The sequence below is a fragment of the Vulpes lagopus genome, chromosome 8 (assembly GCF_018345385.1).
Source record: "Vulpes lagopus strain Blue_001 chromosome 8, ASM1834538v1, whole genome shotgun sequence".
Lineage (NCBI taxonomy): Eukaryota > Metazoa > Chordata > Mammalia > Carnivora > Canidae > Vulpes > Vulpes lagopus.
In genome coordinates, this window is record NC_054831.1 from 43200876 (window position 1) to 43222191 (window position 21316).

Sequence of the window (21316 nt, forward strand, 5' to 3'; positions counted from 1 at the left end):
ATATGATCTTACTCATATGTAGATTCTAAGAAGGAAAACAGATGAACATATGGGAAGGGGGACAAGAGAAAAAGGAGAGGGAAACCAGCCATAAGAGACTCTTAATGATAGAGAACAAACTGAGGGTTGATGGAGGGAAGTGGGTAGGGGGATGGGCTAGATGGGTGATAGGTATTACAGAGGGCACTTGTGATGAGTAATGGGTGTTATTTGTAAGTGGCGAGTCACTGAATTCTACTCCTGAAACCAAAACTGTACGTTAACTAACGAATTTAAATTTAAAAAGAGAGAGAAAATAAAAAATAAAAAAGCAGAAAAAAAAGAAGTTCCAATTCATAGTAAGAGAAGTACTAGAATAAAAATAAATAAATGCAGTGACCCTGGGAGTCCTACAAATCTCCATCTGAATGACCTTGGGCAATCTTATTTTTATTCCTTTCCATGGACTCAAAATGGAGATGTGATGCCTACCTTATAAGGTTACTGTGAGGCCCCTGTGAAATGTGAAAAGTGCCTAGCAGAGTAGCTGAATCTAGTTCAGTGCCCCATTAATACACTCTTTGCTGCCCTTTTTTTCCTCCTTACACTGCCTTCAAATGTGGTTTGGGAAGAGGTATCTGTAAAAAGAGTGAACAATAAAATGACAAATACTTCTTTTCATATTTCTATGAAGCTGCTTTAAGTCATGTTCTTTTAATTGAATGACAGTCACATCATTTGGAAGGCTGGTCTAATAATAGCACCAGAGATTGGAAGCTGACAAAGTGCAAATTTTCAGTCAAGTCTTGATTCCAGTTCAGACGTGGAAAGAAGATTTGAGAAAGAATCCTTGTTAGCAAAAACACAGATACCTCCATAGGCACACCCTTGTATTGTAATTATTTGGACCCCTTTTAGTAAAACATAAACCAAATGCTGCAGGTGCCCACCAGCCAACTCTTTAAAAAAGGTTACAAACCTCAAATATGTAAGACTCAGCGGTAACATGGGGCATCTTTGCCGGCACCTTAGCTTGCCTGAATCACTTGAAGTGTTCATGTGGGTAACTCAGACATGATTCTCTTTCCTGTGAAAGGTGTCAGCTCATCAGGCAATTCCCCACACGGCGCCATTTGTAATTCCAACCTATGTTGCTAAAAAAAAACCTTCAATGACCCTGAGTAAATCAAGAACAGAAAATTACTTGGGTTTCACGCTCTTTGAGGCCATAGTAGTGAAGACATAGATTTTCACTGACCCTCATAGAAGTCTTCTGTCAGAAATAATGGCCACTGAAAGATCAATTAGTTACACTTTTGTTTTTAAGTTAACTTTGTGTTTTCTTTCTCCGTCTCTCCACTAGTCTAAATCTGCTTTCTCTTGGAGGTGAGATACCTAATGTTCACCGATCAATACTGGCTCCTTCTTGCTCTTCTCAATTAAGTTTTTAACCAGTTGATTGAGGCTGTGCTTTAAAATAATTGAACTATGGATTTAAACCTGGTCACTTTTCTTTACTAGTTGTATCAACAGATGTTCAGTGTTTCATTTCTCCTTAAGGGTGTATGGTTTCTCACTGACTCTTGGCCTCACGTGGGGATTCTCTGCTCTTGGTTTTGCCTGTAAGAATTTAAGCTGTTTAAAGCTGTTTGTACTTGTGGCCAAGAGCTCCTAGTTCCCAAAGCAACGGTTTATCACCCGCCCTGTGTTATCTGTGCTCTTACATTTATTTCTTCAATCACAGAGCACAACAGCCTTGGCGAGGTAAATCTGTGGGGAGTGTGTGTGTTCGGTATGCATGGACTGTTTATGGTGAGCTGTGTGGGTCGGGCTCATGTTCCTGGAGTGCTTTGAGCAGCTTTACTAATCTGTCAGCATAGTATGTTCTTGTGGATAAATATAGACATACGGGCACTCTGTGAGTTGTAGGTCACTGTCTTACTGTGCAGCTAAAAATTGTCCCATCGGTATGGAGAGTCTGCCCTGGACAGAAGGCCTGTTTTAATTTGTCTTCTACTGTAGGTCTTTAGCACCTGACTAAAAATACACCTTGGGCCAAAAATAAGAGAACCCTACCTTGTGGCTGAGACACTTATGGTTCGAGTGAGCAACGGGATCATGGAGTCCGTCATTATGTTTTTTTGCTTTGGAACATAGTCTCCATAGCAGTTCCAGACTGTTCGTTTGGGTTCCTTTCAAGCTCATGGAGATTACAACAGCTTGTTGGAGACGATCCTGTGTGATCAGCTTCATAAAAGGTCTTGGTAGGTATGAAAGGCTGGCAATCAGTATGGCGTGGATGATTGGTTGTTAAATGCTTAATGTAGGGAAGATTCTCCTAAAGGTTTCAATGGATGGGGATGCAGGGTGGGAGGAGAGGTGCCAATAGCATCTGCATGCAGAGATTTACTTAATAATATCCCTTTTCAGAGGCAGGAATTATTTTTTAAGTTTCTCTTTGGGATTGCAGTATTTCAGAGGTAATTTTTGTATGTAAGTCTATAGAACAACAAGCTGTGATGTCATGGAATTTTTCTGTGCACTGAAGTTTTCACTAAAAGATTCAGTACAACTATCTGTGCTGCAAAATTGAAATCTGTAAAAATAGCTTAGTGTGTGATTGGAAAATAGATACCACTGCATTTTATATTACAAAAGAAGTAGGATTTATAATTTATTTCTTCTAAATATTAATGCAAATACTCTTTATTTGGTGTAAAGCATTGAAATAAGCCTGAGGTAGTTTTTCCTTTGCTTTTGGCATAGCCTTCTCCAACATGTATAAATAAAATGTTTTCTTTTATCGTTTATGAATTAAAGAACAGGATACCATGGGTTAACCAATATCAGATGGGTCCAAACTGCATGCCTCTGCTTTTCCTTTATCTGAGTAATAGCCTGGTTACATTAGTTCTAGCATAACCTTGTAAGCAATATTGTATAAGAGTTCAGAAAAATTAATGAGAGGAAACTTCCATGACACAGGGTTAATTACATGCACCTTGGATATCGATGGTTTAACTTTCTTTCTAATGAAGGTAGTAAAAGTTAATTTGTAAATGGTAAAGGCACAACATCTTGCTCTAATAGAGAAGAAACATTTTGTTTATTAATGATTTGGGAGAATTCATTACTTGTTAATTATTCTTCTGCACCATCTCTAATGAAACTATTAGATATTTACATATGATACCATTTTGTTTCTAGGAAGGAAATCTCTATTAGTCATTAATTTGCTCCTATTTTGTGATTTATAAAAGTTGAGTATGTGTGTTAGGGAACTTTTTTTTCCTCTAAGAGATTTTTTTTATGTATAACAAGTATACAAATTAAATAATAGAATTTATAATTTCATGTATTTGGAAAAAATGTTGCATTATAATAGGACTTCTGTGAACTACGTAGTATTTTTGTTGCTTATTAGCTCTGGGAGACAATACCCACCCTTACTGTGTTTCCACTGAATGGACCACTCCCATGATCCGACAGCCATCTCAATTCCTTCTTTACTCACAGTCTTTCTTGCTCACAGTATATAAACATAACTTTTTTTTAAAGATTTTATTTATTTATTCATGAGTGACACAGAGAGAGGGAGAGAGAGGCAGAGAAATAAGCAGAGGGAGAAGCAGGCTCCATGCAGGGAGCCTGATGTGGGACTCGATCCTGGGACTCCAGGACCACGCCCTGGGCTAAAGACAGGTGCTAAACCTCTGAGCCATCCAGGGACCCCTAAACATAACTTTTATAAGGGATCAGTAACAACAAGTATGTCTCTGTGAGTTCATAGACTTATCACAGTCTTAGATCATAAACTTCTGGTAGGCATGTATTAAGTGAATTTTACGTAGTCACTGTATGCCTCCATAAATATTTAAGAATCTCATGAAACCTAAAATCTTTTTTTATTAAATGAGCTGACATCTAAATAAACTAGTGCATATGAACCAGGCATTTAATAAGTGTTTTGATGTTGACAAAATAAAAAACTAACTAGACTACAAAGGATTTCACTTATTTGGTGAATGTATTTAACAGATGTTGAGTGAGCTTCTCCTGTATACCTTGCACTGGAAGTTCTTCCTTTACTATAGATGTTGGAAGTGTATCTTGTATTATCATTTATATTATATAATGCATATACATAACATCTATATCATACATATATGTATATTATTGTATATGTATGTATATATATTTCTAGTAGAATACATATTGTAATGTATATTGTAACTGTGTATGCATTTTATAATATAATATGTATTAACAAAGACACATGTAGGATTAGACTCTGTGTTAAGTCACTGCCTTCATCATGTAATCTGAAAGGGGATCCTGCAGAGAAATAGATCCTGCAGAGAAAGGGGATCCTGCAGAGAACTTTGCTTTATGACCTTCCTTTGTCAAAATATGGCAGCTTCTGGCACTGCTCCTGGTGGCCATCCCTGCACATCCAGTCTGCACTGTCCTTACTGTCCCTTTAAGTTGGATCCCCTGTATAATGTTCCCGCTAGCATAGTGGCAAAAACTCCTGTAAGGGGCAGCCCCGGTGGCGGAGCGGTTTGGCGCCGCCTGCAACCTGGGGTGTGATCCTGGAGACCCGGGATCAAATCCCGCATGGGGCTCCCTGCATGGAGCCTGCTTCTCCCTCTGTCTGTGTCTCTGCCTCTCTTTCTCTGTGTCTATGAATAAATAAATAAAATCTTTAAAAAAAAAAAAACTCCTGTAAGAAGCTGTTCTTCTCTTTCCCTGATGCCCAGCTTCAATATGGTTCTAATAAAATGGCTCAGGAAGCTGGACTTGTCATTTGGGGTAGGCCTGAGTCTAATGCCCAGATAATGGTCTGCAAGTGACTGCTATTCCCACAGCCCCTAGAGTCTTTTTTTTTTTTAAGATTTTATTTATTTATCCATGAGAGGCACAGAGGCAGAGACATAGGCAGAGGGAAAAGCAAGCTCCCTACAAGGAGCCTGATGTGGGACTGAATCCTGGATCCTGGGATCACACCCTGAGCCAAAGGCAGATGCTCAACCATTGAGCCACTCAGGCGTCTCACCCTGGAGTCTTTTTGACCACGACCCACAGAAAAAAACATATTTTGCATTATGACCCAAGAACACACACCCCATATCTATAGACACAGGCAGAGACTGAAAACAAAAGTTTAATGAAATAATGCTCACTTACCCTCAGGATGTCAGCATCCTGCTATTTTCTCTTCTGTGGCTTTCTATTCTATCGCATTGAACTCATCCCGGTTAGCACCCAGTACATAGGTTTGATGACCGAGTAACGGGTCACAAGCTGCACTTTGACAAACTGCTTTAAAGATTTCATTAGCCAGGCCTTCTCAACACACCACTAGTCAAGTTCTCTACTGAAATGACATGCTGTCATCCGTGATACTATATTCTACTCCTGGGCAGATTGGTGCTTTATTTGTCAGCATCTTGCTTGGTTGCAGAAATAGCTCTTTCAATAGGCTTAATGGGAGTCTTGGGTTGAATGTCAGGCTTCTAAGCTGGAGACAATTCATGACCTTATAGATTTTAATGCTTTCTTACTCCTTAATGCAACAAATATTTATTGAGTATTAAGCTAGAAGGCGAGGATATGAAAGGAATAAAACAAATTCCTTGCCCTTGCTGCACTTAAGTGCAGTGGGGAGACAGGTAGAAAACAAATATATAATGTGTCATCATATATCAACAGGAGGTCAGTGCCCTGCAGGAGGGTAAAGTGGGGTAAAGGGATTACAGGGAAGTAACAGAGAGTGGCTGGCCAGAACAGTCTCTAATACAACCAGAAGAGAGTGAGCCACAATCAACTGTCCTTTCTTCCTTACTTATATGAATTCCTACAACGCCAGTGCCCAAATTCTATTCCGCCTTGATGCCTTCTCTGACTATATCTATCATTGGTTATTTCCAGGTCCCAACTTCAATGTCACCATCCCAGAGAGTCCTGCCCTAACCCCACAGTCACAGATATGTCTCCCCTTTTCCTTCACAGCACTTTCTATTTTGTAATTATATTCTGGGTGTGTTTATTTTCTAATGCCTGCCTCCCCTGCATACTACCAGCTCCCCTAGCAACTCCCCAGCAGCTAGTACAGTTCTTAGAGTAGAGTGGGCCTTTGCTAAATATTTGCCAAAGAATAAATGAAGAAATGAAAATGAATAAGCAAAGCTAATGGATGCTTTCCTAAATTTATGTGCTCTTCCAACCTGACACTGCCTTGTGCCATCTTGTAACTGAAAATACTATACCTTTTAAAGGTCTCAGGTTGTCTTTTTAAATTTATTTGTGAATTCTCCCCAGAACTTTACAGAGTAACATACCTATCAAGGGTGAATGAAAATTTGTTATTTGGTGAAATGATTAACTGATCTCACTCATAAACTTTTGAAACCCAAATATTTCTGAAAGGACTCAAACTATATTGTGATATAGGTATGATAAAGGATGGCTCTGTAAGTGACACCATACATCCTTGCCATGTGTCATAAGTATGAACACTCTGAGACCCCTCCCACTCATCCCACACATTTATGTGGAAAGATGTAGTTGGACCTGAAATCTGAATGAACATTCACACCTCTATGATGAAACCTGGGTTAAAGATGGTGTTTGATTTTCTAATGTGTTTTTAAATTTAGTTTAGTTCCTCAATGAAATATTCCTTCATTATTGCCATTATAGGGCACTTTTTATAACTGAGCCTTATCTTTTAAAAGGTGTCTTATTATGAAATTTTTCAAAGACAAAGAGGGAAGGAATAGTATGATGCGCAAAACTATCACCAGCACTCACATTCAACAGTTATCAAGATTTTGTCAGCTTTGCTTCATTTATATCTTCTTTCCCTCTGTTAAAGCATTTGAATCAGACAGAGGTATTATTTCAGTGAACTCCATACAGTCAGTATGCATTCTAGGAAATATGGATATGTTCTTACCTACCCACAGTGTTAATTTCAACCTAACTAAATGGACCATAATTCTGACATAACCAAATCTCCAGTCCATATTCAAGGTGCTTTGATTATCATATTGAAAAAGTGTCTTTTATCAGCTGAGCTGCTTCAATCAAGATTCACACAAGGTCCACACATTGCATTTGGTGGTTTTCTCACCATTAATCATCCTACCCATTTTTAATTCCTCCGTTGACTCGTAGAAATTAGTGCAGTTTTCTTATAAAATGTACCTAACTTTGAATTCTCTCTTTGCTTCCTTAGGGTGACACTTAGCTTGTTCCTATATTCCCATTGTTTTCGTGTAAATGGGCACTAGCTACAATGTTTTGAAAACTTGACAGACATGGACATAGGGCAAGTTACAACTCCCTCTCTCAGCCACACTGCCAATGTCATTTCTGTTCCAGTGGTAGGAGCCTGAAAGCCACTCTGTCATGCAGAAATGCATAGCCAACATCACTTTTAGTGGTTGGGTGTAGTAATTCAGACCAATATCCTACCACTGGTAGGGATTTTTTTTTTTTTTTTTTTTTTTTTTTACTGGCAGGGAATTTTGAGGAAGTCTCTAGAGTTAATACTCTAAACATTCTTCTTAAACAGCTTAATTATTATAATATCTCACCAGGAAACCTATTTTGCATGTTTTCTTTATTGCAAAAGGGTGATATGACTGGACTTTAGGTCCATTTGTATAAGATGCACTTACTATCTAACTTCCTGTTTCAGTAGACTCCATCCAGATTCCCATCTTCATTCCTTTTCTCATAGTAGATGCGATGGTCTTTAACTTGTATTGTCCCTTAAACAGATCTTCTGTAGCCCACCTACACAACAACACCAGGTCAACATTCTTCCCAGAAACCTGCTAGCTCCCAGTTGTCCTCCAAATAGAGTCTAAACTCATTGGTTTGCCATTCAAGACCTTAATTCTAATCATAAGAATTAGAAACCTACATTTTTATAGGATGTAAGAGTTTAAGTTTTTCATATATATACTTGCTCAATTATTTCATTCACACAAGGGCTGTGTTACAGAGTCAGATGGGTTCAGTTCAACAAGTATTAAGTAATACAATTGTTTAATTAATTATGCTAGGCACTATGCTACATGCATGGAATAAAGACAATATGTAGTCCTGTTCATGAGGATTTTACAGTTCCATAGTGAAGAGGAAGTTTGAACATGTGTGCTAAGATAGGGCTGTGTGGTAGGAGGGTGAAGTGAAGGAAGGACACGGAGAGACTCTTAGCAGGTGCCTCCATGCACCTGTCATGCTATTCCCTCTGCTTGAGTTGCCCCTTTCTCCTCTCTGTCATCAGAATCCTACCTGTCCTTTAAGACATGGGTCAAATGCCATCTATTCCATAATATCTGGTATATAATTCCTTTTTAATGTTAACGCAAGTCTTGGGTTTACAGTTAGGAATAAATATAGGCTTTCTCATGTGTCCACCTGTAGTGTAGGGAGTTGCCAGGCTCAGGAAGGTGAGTGGAGCCAGAGAAGAATTGGAAGGGTTAGGATCATTTGTAATGCTTTCTTCCATAGAAAGGATAGATGAAAGAATCCCACTAATGCATTAATTCAAGGGAAGGCAAGTGTTAATTTTTTAAATTTTGTGAGTATACTTGACACATCAACATTACACCAGTTTCAGGTATACATCATAGTAATTCAACAAGCTTATATGTTATGCTCCCCAAAAGTGGAACTCCCATCTGTCACCATATAAGCTATTACAGGGCAGCCCGGGGAGCTCAACGGTGTAGCACTGCCTTCGGCCCAGGTCATGGTCCTGGAGACCCGGGATCAAGTCCCACGTCGGGCTCCCTGCATGGAGCCTGCTTCTCCCTCTGCCTATGTCTCTACCTCTCTCTCTCCCTGTGTCTCTCATGAATAAATAAATGAAATTTTAAAAAAAAAATATATATATATAAGCTATTATAGTTCTAGTGACTCCATTCCCTGTGCTGTGCCTTTCATCCCCATGATCTAATCACTCCAAGGCTGGAAGCCTATACCTCTCTCACTCCCCATCACCCATTTTGCCCATCCTTTGGGCAACCATCAGTTTATTCTCTGTATTTATAGGTCTGATATATTCTCTGTATTTATAGGTGTGATACTGCTTTTTGTTTCCTTATTCATTTGTTTGTTTATTTAGATTCCACATGTGAGTGAAACCACATGGAGTTTGTCTTTCTCAGTTTGATTTATTTCACTTAGCAGAATAACCTCTAGGTCCGTCCATGTTGTCGCAAATGGCATGATCTCATCCTTTGTGTGGCTGTGTAATATTTCATGATATATATATATATATATATATATATATATATATATATATATATAAAATGTTTCCTTTATCCATTTGTCTGCAGATGGCTAACTGTTAATTATTGTTTGAATTGTGCAAGTCTTGAATTAGTGATGTTTTATGAATTTTCAGTGGATATTTTTATATAGTCCTAGAAAACTGGTGCAGAAAGGACAAGCTGACCTGGCCTCTTTAAGAATACCAGATAAGGAAACTGAAACCCAGTTGGTCATATGGAGCCATACTTGGACCTTTGATTCCCCTTTCATTGTTCTTCCTATGTTTTGCCTGCAGACTATTAACTTAGTTGAAGTTAATGAAGCCTATCTATAGGCAAATGGAATTAAAAGCAAGGTTATTAACTGGATTAATTAGTCCTCTTTGTTTTCCCATTTATTTATATCAGGGGCATCAGACTATAGTCCCGGGACAGCAGCTTTGGCATAACCTGGGCTGGTTAAAAATGTAGTTTATTGAGCCCCAATTCTGATCACCACTGATTCACATTGTAAGTCGGAGTATCTTTTTCAAAGTTAACATAAGAACAAATGCAAAGCCTTGTCCAGTTGATCATCAAGTTTGACTTAATGGGTTGCAAATTAATGGAACTTTGCTACACAAAATCAGCTAAAATAGGAAGAAATGGAAAGGAAAATGATAGAAGGTAAGCTGGCCAGTGAAGGACATACAAATGAGAGCCGTTCATTGGTTCCGTTGAGAAGAAGGAAAGTTGAAATTCAGGATTATCCTGTCTCTAGCAGGCTATTCGATCTCCTTTCTGTGAGAAAGGACCTTGAAAGGTCAATGTACCCTCATCTTCCTTTGCTTACTGATCTTGGCAGACATTCTTGCAGGCTCTGATGACAGTACCTACATTGAAAATTGGGAAAGATTCATGTAATTGCATCTTAGCAGATGACAGACATTTATAAAGGAAATCACTGAAGTGTTACTGTCATTTCTCTAAGACAAAATACCGGAAGGCACAGGAAGAGAGGGAGAAACAAAACAAAACAAAACAAAACAAAACAAAAAAACAGAACGGAGCAGCGACACGATGCTTCTGTTCTCTTTATTGAACTCCTTCCCTCTCTCCCGGGTATCCAGTCCTGAGAGACCAAAGACAGAAACAGAAATAGTTTGGAGAGGTCACAGACTGAACAGAAGTTCACTTGTTCCTTGTTCGAGTAACAATCAGTTAAGTTCATATCATCAGTATATCTAGGAAGGGAAGGTCTCTAGACCTTTCTAAGGTGTGTCAATAATCAGATTTCATGTATTTTATACGTTTTCTATTCTTAACTCTTTTTGTACTCCTTGCCCTTCCCAAAGCCCTTCTACTGGCCAAAAGATGTATTCAGGTTTGCGACGACTTGACAGGAGGGATCTCCATGGCTGGCAGTTATGTTAGCCTTTCTAGAAAATCACCAACTAAATTAATCTATAGGAAGTTTCATTCTCCAAGTCACAACATTTGTGTTTTATTTTTTCATTCCCTAAAGTCCAAAACCTATCTTGCTTATCCCAGGGTCAAAGTAAGGGAACTAATTTCATTCCATCTTCATCATAAACAACTGGTTTGTTTTTAATTGGGAATCTTGCACAAAACTCAGAATATATGCTGTCAGAGAAACATGGGATCAGATCCTGGGTCAGCCACTCTGTGACCTTAGGCAAGATACTTAATCTCTCTCAAACTGCATGGTTTTATCTATAAAAGTGAGATTGGCCTTCTAGGAGTATTTTTGAGGATTAAACACATGAATTATCCTAGAGATATCTTGTGACCCTGAAACTTGAAGGAACATAATTTAAGAACTGTAGGATTGAGAGAACAAAGTAGTGGAAGAGAAAAGAAGAATATTTTGTTAACAAAAGTGGGAGGAACTTTCTACATTACCAGGATTATATAGAAATTCATTAAGAAGAACTTAACATGTCATTGATTATATTTCTCTTCCAAGGCAAAAGAAATTTCTGAATATTTTTACCTTGTATTGTCTCCTTGACTGATTTTGAAATATATAAAATAGGAATCATCCATCTCTTTGTTATGAAATATTTTTTCTGTTGCTCAAACTAATTATTTCTTCTTATCCCAACATTTTCCATTTCTTAATAATACTCTTCAGAGGAAAATAATTCTTCCTATCACACTTGGAGGATTTTTTTCTTTTTATCCCAATTTATTTTGCATGACATTTAAAGTTTCTGGTCATTTTGAGTATTTGCAGGACCTTTTAAAATGACATTTCTTAAGCACCCTCATAAATGCATTAGTGGACAATTTATTATAGTTCTATACACAGTGTGACATGTTCTCACAGTAGCTGCGTCATTCTTGGTTTGTTATGTTTTATGAAATGTGCCTGTAATACCAGTAAACAAAATAAGTCTTACGGGAAAAGATTTGGGATTTGGGGGGAACATCGGGTCCTAAAGAAGGATCCCAGCACTTGGGTACTAACAAGGTTTGCCCTCAGAACCTATAAAAAGTATGAATCACTGAGAACTGGCAGAAAGAGTAATATATATGCAGCTATGAACAAAGAAACTAATCAATTTACTCCTGTGTTGAAAGATAGGTTACATTGATCTCTAGGATATAAAGTTGTTTAAATGAACCTCCATTTCTAAGAGGAGTCGCTACTTTGAACAGGTTAGAACCATGTAATCTCAGGGACACTTCAAAAGAAAAGGAAATCTTTTTTTTTTTTTAATTTCAAATGCTCAGAGTCTGACTCTAGTTATGGAAACATCAGAAAAAGCATTGAGTGTTTTGAATAACTGGCTCTGTGCTTGTCCATCTCTATAAGGTGGAGAAAAACAGACAAAAGGTGGCCTTCTTTCCTGAGTCACATACTTTGTGGAGGAAGGCAGAGGAGCTGTTTGTCAGGGGGGCATTTGGTTTGTGCCCTTTGCCGCCTGGTTAAAGTTCTCATTCCCAACCAGAACTGAGTCAGAAATAGGCAGGACAAAGGGATGGGTTGGAAAAGTAGATCCTGCCCAAGCCAAATGCTTTTTGGATTTTCTTAGATACCAGTAAGACACACAGCTTTCTTTCCTCTCCACGGCAGTTCCAAACTATATATTTGAACATTCCTCTATCCCCTCACTCTGTTTAATTATTGCTTTTTTTAAAAAAAATATATTGCAATTTGACTACACAAATTCTAACACACAAATTGTGTGGCCCTGCCTTAGCAAACCGTAAACTCCGTGAGGTCAGGAACCATCTATTCTCTTCCCTGCTACCTTCTAGTGCCTAGAACCATGCATGAAACCTAAATACTCATTAAGTAAATATTGGTTGAAATGAAGGAGTACATGAATGAATGAATGAATGAACAAGAGCCTGTAATGAGTGATGGTACTAACTTCTCTGAAAATCTGAGAAAATCAATTGTTTTCCTCACAAATAGTGCCATTTTCGCCTCTGGGACATTCATATGAAAAAACTCATTATGACATTAACTTTCCTTTCAGTGACATAGTAAAAATGGAGCTGAGCTTTGAGTTGTGGGGTGTTTGTATTACTCTTGCAGTTAGGAAGTTAGTAATTCCTGGAAGTGTTGGTAATTCAGGGAAAGTGTACTGAAGACTTCAGCCAGCTAAAAGCGGCCAGCCTAAAAGGCAAGTTATTAGGCAATAACACTGGGAAAAAATAGTCATATTGGATATGGCCATCGCTTGCAGTCAGAAATATATCTAATAAAGAGGTAATGAATGGGTCATAAAAGCCAAAAAGAGACTTCGACAGATTAACAAATGGAGCCCGTTCACTATAAGAAATAGAGACTCAGGGAAAGCAGACCCTGAAGCCATCCAGCTAAACCAAAGAGAATTTGGGATAAAATAATAACATCAACAAAACTCTTTTAAGGTACAAGAATGCAATGGAGAAAAAAAATGTAAATGAGAAAATCTAAAAAGCAAGCAAATTTCTGAAAGATTCAATAAGTAGGTCCCTGGTTAATACCTGAACATGATGCTCTTCTTCTTCAGGCCCTCATCTCCACTCCCCACCCACAGGAACTCCAGTTTGGGTGCCTCCCTATCATCTCTGAGCTGATGTGTGCACATGGGAAGGTGAGCTGAAGAAGAAAAGGATAGCAGATAAAAGCAGATGGAGGTGAAGCTCAAAAATGTATCCCATGCAGTAAATATAACTGAGAGAAGTTTTTAATCCAGCAAAATTAAATTGTTCCTTCAACATATATTTTTAGGTGGGGAAGGTACCAGTGACCTGTCAGGACCCTTTCATGAGCAGGGATCCCTATTTCCAGAGGCAGCCCTGCCAGGAGTGGCTGCATAGCCCAGACCCCTCCAGGTCAGGGAGGGAATCCTGACCTGGATCCTGAAGCTTGTCCTCCTGGATGGAAAGCAGTGGAAACACTGTGATGGGGAAGAATCGATTCAAACATTAAGCCTGCATTGGCAGAGCTAGAAAGGTGCTGGATGTGTGGCTGTTCCTGAATTGGTGGTTTGTCTGTTTCCATCAAAAATAAGTTCTGTTAAAAATCAGACCTATGACCAGGGATGCCTTGGTGGCTCAATCGATTGTCTGCCTTCGGCTCGTCATATTCGTAGGGTCCTGGGATGGAGAGTCTGCTTCTCCCTCTCCCTCTGCTGCTCCCCCTGCTTGTGCTCTCTCTCTCTCTCTCTCTCAATCTCTCTCTCTCCCTCTCCCATAAATAAAATACAAAAAATCTTAAAAAAAAAAAAAAAAAGATCAGACCTAAGATTTAACTCCTCAGAGCTAAATTCTTTAAGCTTAGTTATAAATTCTTTATACACCAAAACCTTTTTGGTAGGCTTAGCTTTTGGAAATTTACATCACTCTTTCCCCACCTTCTCAAATATAGAACTAGTTCTCAAACTTACTGTAGCCTTTCCATGGGACTGAAGGTCTTCATCATGAATCTCAGTTGTGACAACATGCTGGATGGACATGTCACTTGCCCCCACACCTGTCAGAGTGTCTGATTCTGTGGCCCCGTGCCAGTGGCTTTGTGCAACTGCATTTTTAGGTCCAGGAGACTTTATGTAGGCCATTTTTCTCCTTCTTTTGCTCTTAGAGTTTGTACCTACAGGTGTTGCATCTTTCTCTGGTAATTTTCTGTTCCCAGACTCTTGTGAACTTAAAAACTAGATAACTGACATTAATTGCATGTAGATTAAAAGCAAGCAATTGCAGCAGGAAAGTCTAATGATGTTCTTCTCACTGTCATATTCTAATGTTTGGACTAGTATGGATTTTGGGACTCAATTTTGACACCAGGGAACATGTGTTTCCTGGTTCTCAACTATACTGTCACCAAATAACCAAGTTACTGAAAGGTACTATGTCATATGTTTACTTTTGAAAATCGTTCTGACAAAAGGCTAGGGTTTATTATGAATTAATTATGGTAGGATGAAGAGGAGCTAGTAAAACAGAGTGGATCTTGTTCAAGAACACTTACCCCATTAAATGTTACTGCATCTCCATCTGCCCAGCTGTTATGTTCGAAACAGGAATGATGGGCCCCCTCCCCTTGAATCTCCTTCAGCTCTGGCAAGGGGCTCTGCTGGGCTAGAGTAGTTCCAGCTTACTAACGTTATGCAGACTTTTGCACTCACAAAGATGTCTGGCTTTGAAGTACAGGAGACTAAGGGTTTTTTTTCTGACAGCGGTGACTTGGTACTTTGGCCATTTAAATGGAATATTTGTCTGAGAGACATTCTGGTATCTGGATTTCAACTCTCTGGTTTCAAAATGCAGTGTTGCAGGAGGACTGCCAGAGGTCACTCTTCTGAAAATCCTCTCACTGTGGTTATGACTTTTAGGTCCTGGAGTCTTATAATTATGGATATGATCTTGCAATTACATATTACATCAACCTGATTCATTCTGTCTTCTAGAAATGGATTAAATCCTGTGGAAAACTAAAGACAATGAAAGATTGCCCTTCGCTTAGGCTTTCTCGGTTTATATTCTAATCTCCAGTCCTATGGCACAGTACATTAGGATAACATTAGGAAGATAGCTTGTGGAAACCTAATGTCCTTCTGTAAGTTGGCCTTGGGATGCTTCCCACTTCCAAAAGACACCTGCCCCGGGAGACAAGCAGGTAAAGCAGAGGAGTGACCAGCACTTTGTTTTCATCACCTGATTTTTAATATGTCTGATTGGAGTAAGTCGTGCCTTTTAGTGAACTACTTGTAGAGCCATTTAACTAATGGCTCTTGGTTGCAAATACTGCACCCTCTTCCTTTAAAGACTCTAACTACAGATTCCTCTCTGAGAGCTCCCTCTCTATGAATCACTTTAAGATGTACAGAAATAAAGTAACTGCCATGTAGATAGTTATTTAAAGAGACCTACTGAGTATTATCTGTATGATGAACTCTGTTAGACCAGGAGGCTACAGTCTTGTTGGGGAACTTTCAGGAGATACATTTAGCAGAATAGATGGTTTAGTTACAGGGCCACACCTGGGAAAAACTATGGGATAATTACTTCACTTGTCAGCTATCATCAGTGTCCATCTAAGGTAATGTCAGATGTACAACACCAAAAAGCATGAGCTAAATGTTTAAATTTTGGAATACAAACTGATTGGTGAAGAGTGGCCTGGTATGTCGGTTTTGTGGAGATGAATCTAGACATGGTTCTGAAAGGACAAGAGAATTAGATGAGCAGAGAAGAGTGGTAAGGAGCAGCAGGAGAGAAAGGAGGGAGACCCAAGGGAGAACAGCGTGCTCATGGGCCAGCCAGGGAATCAGCATGATGCAGGTGCCAGGTGGAGGCTATCTATGGAAGGTTGTCAAAACCGGGTCATGTTTATGAGGCTGGATGGTAATTAAGAGCCATTGAAAATCTTGAGCAAAAAAATAAATAAATAAAAGTGTTATAATGGAAGCCATGGCAAGAAAGAGTAGTTTGGAATGGAAAATAAATGAAATAAAGTTGGCAGAGGGGCTGCAATAATAATCAAGCCGTAAGTTTCCAAGGGTCTGGACTGGGACAGAGCCCATAAGAATGGAGAAGGAATGGAATACTATACATAAGGTATACTTTATATTTATAACTTGAGAGGCCATAAAGTTTAGTGGTACTTGAGATATGGGAAGACCCTTCAGATATAAGAGACGTGCTCAACTGTATGGCAGGTTTGATGCAATAGAGAGGAAGGGGCATAGGGAAAGAGGAGGAAACAGGAGGTAGAGCCTACAACCTAACACAAGGACAGGTTTGTCATTCAATAAAATAAATAAAATTTTTGCTTGGCTCCCTCAGAATTTCCCTTGGGATAGAAACAAGGAAAGAGAAGCCTTGAATTTATTTGTCATTTTTGAGAAAAGTGTTCACCTTTCCTGGATCCAGGACTGTTTTCTATTATTAATGACACACCACCATCCTGTTGATATCCAAACCAGTGTCCAAACTGGAAATTCACTTTTTTCTTCACTCTTTTCCTTAATCGCTGTATCTAGTCATCTGGAACTAGATCATCTTCCTTTAAAAAAGTCTACTTTATCATTATCCCATCCTCAGCCCTTCTGATGCCTCTGTCCTAAGCCACATTTAACTCTTAATGTTTCTTTCATTGACTGTCATACCTGACCATTTCATAAGTTCTTAGGTGGAAGTAGATGGTGGTACATGTTAGAGTTTGATATGCTGAAGTGTAGTGCAAACTGGAGATATGGGAAATTTTCATTTATGAATAAAATTCTTTTTCTCTCAAATTAAAATAATTGTCTGACTCTGTTGCACTCTGAAAGGAGCCACTTACTGGGGACTGTGACAACTACCTCTATTCAAGATCTAATCCAAATAGGGAATCTGCACATTTCATGAGGGATGAGAAGAGGCATCCCATCTTGAACCAAAGAGTGGCACGAGTGGAGACTTAAACCTATCTTGAATGGCATAGATGGGCCATTGCTCACTGCTTGAGCCTTTATCTTTCAGCAGCAAGAGCCAGCTGGGTTTCTGAAACTTCTGGGTTCATGGAAACTTCTGGAAGCCACCACTCCCAGAGTCTTTTCCCTTGTTAGAATAAAGCACAGATAGCTGCCGGCCATTTCTGGAGAACCAGAAAAAGAAATCATTTATTTTCCATATACATTTTCTTAGTTCATTTCCCTGTGACATAAAAAAAAGAAGCAAAAACATCGTAAATGGTGTAGGATTTCTCAATTATACTGCATGCTTACAAGGAAACTTACCTAAAGCAATGTGGTAACCAGAAGTACTTTGAGATTATCAAATGTGACATAATGCAACTTAATGTGATCAAAATAATTAAATTCTGACACCATTCCTAAGGAATAAGGCCAATTTATAACGTTAAGTGCAGCATTCTTGATATAATTCATACCCTTATGTTTATGTTTTAATACGACTGATCTGGATATTTATGATGTTATTTTCAGGCAGTTAAGAACATATGTTATATTTTTCAGCTTCTCCAGTTGGCAACGGTTATATCAAGCCTCCAGTTCCACCTGTTTCTGGCACACAAAGAGAGAAAGGACCGCCAACCATGTTACCCGTCAGTGTGGATCCAGACAGCAAACCAGGAGAATATGTCCTCAAGAGTTTATTTGTCAACTTTACCACTCAGGCTGAGCGCAAGATTCGCATCATTATGGCAGAACCTCTGGTGAGTATGCCACAACACCCTTTTAAATTCATCTTTACATTAAATATAGTAGATTTTACAGCTCTAAGAAAAGATGGATTGCTTTTCCCCTGATTTCCAAAGGTGTTTCTGATACTATCGGTAATTTTTTAAAAGATTATAATTAAGTTTACTGATTTAAGAAAAAAGAAATGAGTCAAAGACTTTAGAACAATCCTTGGCAAATACATTTAAGTAGCATGCTTCACTACTACATTTAATACTAATAAGCATAATTTAACAAGAAGTTTGAATCCTAGAAAAATTGCGTTCAGAGTCTCTGCTATGTATATATACTTTAGGTAAAATCTTTTGTCTGTTTTTAAAGTAAATGAGAAAAAAAATCATTCTTCAAGTGGCTGCCTGGACTTTGAGAACATATGGTCTCAGTGATCTATTGTCTGAGGAAGTTATTTGGTGAGTCATTCAGAAACACCTCTTTGTTTTCTGAAAATTGGAGGACAGGAAATTCTCAGCTCACTTACCTTTAGGTCCCTTATTAGACAGATAATGTCCTTGGACGTCAGTATCTTTCTTTGCAGATGATTCTGCTACAAAATAAGGCATGTGTTTCAGCCTTATGTTAATTGCTGTAACAAGGGCTCTACAGACAGAGTCCTGAATCTCAAAAGGACAGGCAGGAAGGAACAAAGTCCAATTGGTAGATTCAGATTACTTGTTTTCTGACCTTTGTGGGACACACACACAATAAGAGAAAAGGAAAGGAATTCAGAGTGACACAGCTTTCCTGAGAGGATACTAGAGCATAAGAAGACTATGTGAGGTTGGCTTTATAGCATCAGGGCTTAAAATTATTAAATACAAAATTATTGAACCCACAACACAAGTCTTTAAAAAACACTTAATGTATGATGCTCAACATTAACTGTTAAAAATAACCTTTGTGGGGTGCCTAGGTGGCTCTTGGTTTTGGCTCAGGTCATGATCTCAGGGTTGTGAGACAGAGCCCTGTGTTGGGTTCTGTGCTCAGCATGAAGTCAGCTTGAGATTCTCTCTCTCCTTTTCCCTCCTTTAGCCCCCCTACTCTCCCTCTCTGGAAGAAAAAAAGAAAGAAAAAGGAAAAATGACCTTTGTAAGAATCACAACTTACGATTTGGGAATCAAAATTCAAGAATATTTATTAAACATGTGGTTGCCTGAAAGTTACAAATTTTACATTTTAAAGTTTTTTAGATCAATGGAGTTCATCATCTTCATGAATTCTAGCTTCCTATTATGGAATGTTTCTTGGTTTTGTAGTTTTAATCCTTTAAATTAAACTTTAGTACAGTGCCTTTTTTCCCCATTGGCTCTTTTTTTTTTTTTTAATTTTTTCTGCTACTCTTACTGCTCATAATAGCTAATATTCCTCAGGTACTTACTATGTGCCAGGCATTGGGCTTAATTTATTATCTCCTATAATCTTTACTGTGACTTAAGGTAGGTAGTATTTATAGCTCCATTTACAGATGGGCAATGCTGACACAGAGAAGGCAAAGTAATTGCCTAAAGTCACACAGTGTTGATTTGAACTCAGGCTGAATGCCTTCAGAGCTCACCGTGAACCCTTTATACTCTGTTGCTAGTCTTTATGTGGTCATCCTCATGTGGAGATACCTCCTTTAATTTCTTAAAACAAACCAACACAGGGCTCCCCTATAACTTGAATTGGTCAAAAATCAAGTACCCAGATTCTCATTGTCCAAAATTGTGCTGTTCCTGGGAATGTTCCTCCAAGCACCTTGAGTGCTGTTGGAGCTGCCCAGACTGCCTCCTCCGGTGGAGGATAGGAAGCCACCTTGCTCCAGAGGTCATGGGGAAATTTAAGGAGAAAAGAGTGGTCATTTCACTTCTTAACAATGGCAGATTGGGCATCTCTGAAATTGTCTGTCATGGTGAATCCTTAAGGAACTGAGAAGTTGTACAAAAGTTGAAAGAGATGCTAACAAGCTGAGGCCCTGACACCTTTTGAGCCATCCATCTTACCAAAATAATAGTTTATATGCCATCATTTGAGAATTTACAAAGCAAAATGGATTGGGTTTAACTTTTTCATCTTTACTAGCCTGGAATTTATCTGTGTGGCCTTTTTTTCTTGGAGTAAACATTCTGTCTGAAGAGCTAATATGTGCCACAGCGTTCTTTAATCAGAGGTAGGCATTTTTTCCCATTTGGTGAGACAACTTAAATGTTCCCAAACAAGAAAAAATGAAAAGAAAAAGTGTTAGTCCTGTTCATCAGCAAATCTTCATGGTGCGCTGAGGGTGAGAGTCTACTAGATGCTAAGGGCCAAGTAGATGGATGTTATGTTTTTAGCTCGAGAAATGTATCAGTCAATTTTTAGTATTGTTGCTTTTTATAAAAGGGGACTATTTATTCGCCTTGTATTTTTTGGCAGAGATGTGATCTTCCATGCCATATCCATTTCTGGTCTGCTGGAAAATGCTTAGTATTTTTTGTCCTTGTATTTGCTTACATATGGGACAATAAATGTGAGTAGATTCTGTGGCTTGCCACTGGCTTTCAAGTAAATGTTAATGTGCATTTGGCATTTTGTTCTGTAGCCATAGCAAGAGTGTTATTTTTGATGTATGTATATATGGTTGAAGTGAATTCTAATAAATGTCCCCTACTATTTCTCCTGCTGAGTTAGGTCTATGTGAAAGACATTGAATCCTTTTTATGTAGGTTTATATCAAATCACAAAATTGTATTCTATTATCTTTAATTAAAACTTCTATGGAAGTAGAAAGGGTAATTTTCAAAAAGTTGGAAATATAGGTTTATAACTTATGGCAATACTCAGTAATCTATACTTTTCAGCTTACTTTTAAAAGACTAAATTCTTGGGCACCCCTGGTGGCACAGTGGTTTGGCACCGCCTGTGGCCTGGGGTGTGATCCTGGAGACCCGGGATCGAGTCCCACATCGGGCTCCCTGCGTGGAGCCTGCTTCTCCCTTGTCTGTGTCTCTGCCCCTCTCTCTCTGTGCCTATGAATAAATAAATAAAATCTTAAAAGACTAAATTCTTCAAAATTCCACATCAGTTAGACTGTGTGGAATCAGTTATACACAATATTAAATTAAAGTTGTATTTATGAATTTCCAATATCCAAATAGCTAACTTTGATGAAAAAAAAAGCACACAAGGTATCCCTGGGTGGCTCAGCGGTTGAGCACCCGCCTTCAACCCAGGCTGTGATCCTGGAGTCCCAGGGTCGAGTCCCACATCGGGCTCCCTTCATGGAGCCTATTTCTCCCTCTACCTGTGTCTTTGCCTCTCTCTCTCTCTCTCTCTCTCTCTCTCTCTATATATATATATATATATATATATATATATATATATATGAAATAAATAAAATTTAAAAAAAAG

At 38.6% G+C, this 21316-nt stretch overlaps 1 protein-coding gene across 11 annotated transcripts in view; it reads left to right on the top strand.

Annotated features, from left to right (window-relative positions):
- FRY (FRY microtubule binding protein) overlaps window positions 1-21316 on the top strand; it is a 434668-nt gene that overhangs the window by 201881 nt on the left and 211471 nt on the right. For 10 of the 11 annotated variants that reach the window (XM_041766014.1, XM_041766015.1, XM_041766017.1 and 7 more), the window contains one exon: window positions 17726-17925. In XM_041766014.1, the coding sequence (XP_041621948.1) occupies window positions 17806-17925 (120 nt within the window). In that variant the 5' untranslated portion in view covers window positions 17726-17805. Of the gene's footprint in view, window positions 1-1933; window positions 2244-17725; window positions 17926-21316 lie in introns of those variants that run through there. The other variant, XM_041766010.1, reaches the window with a different exon arrangement.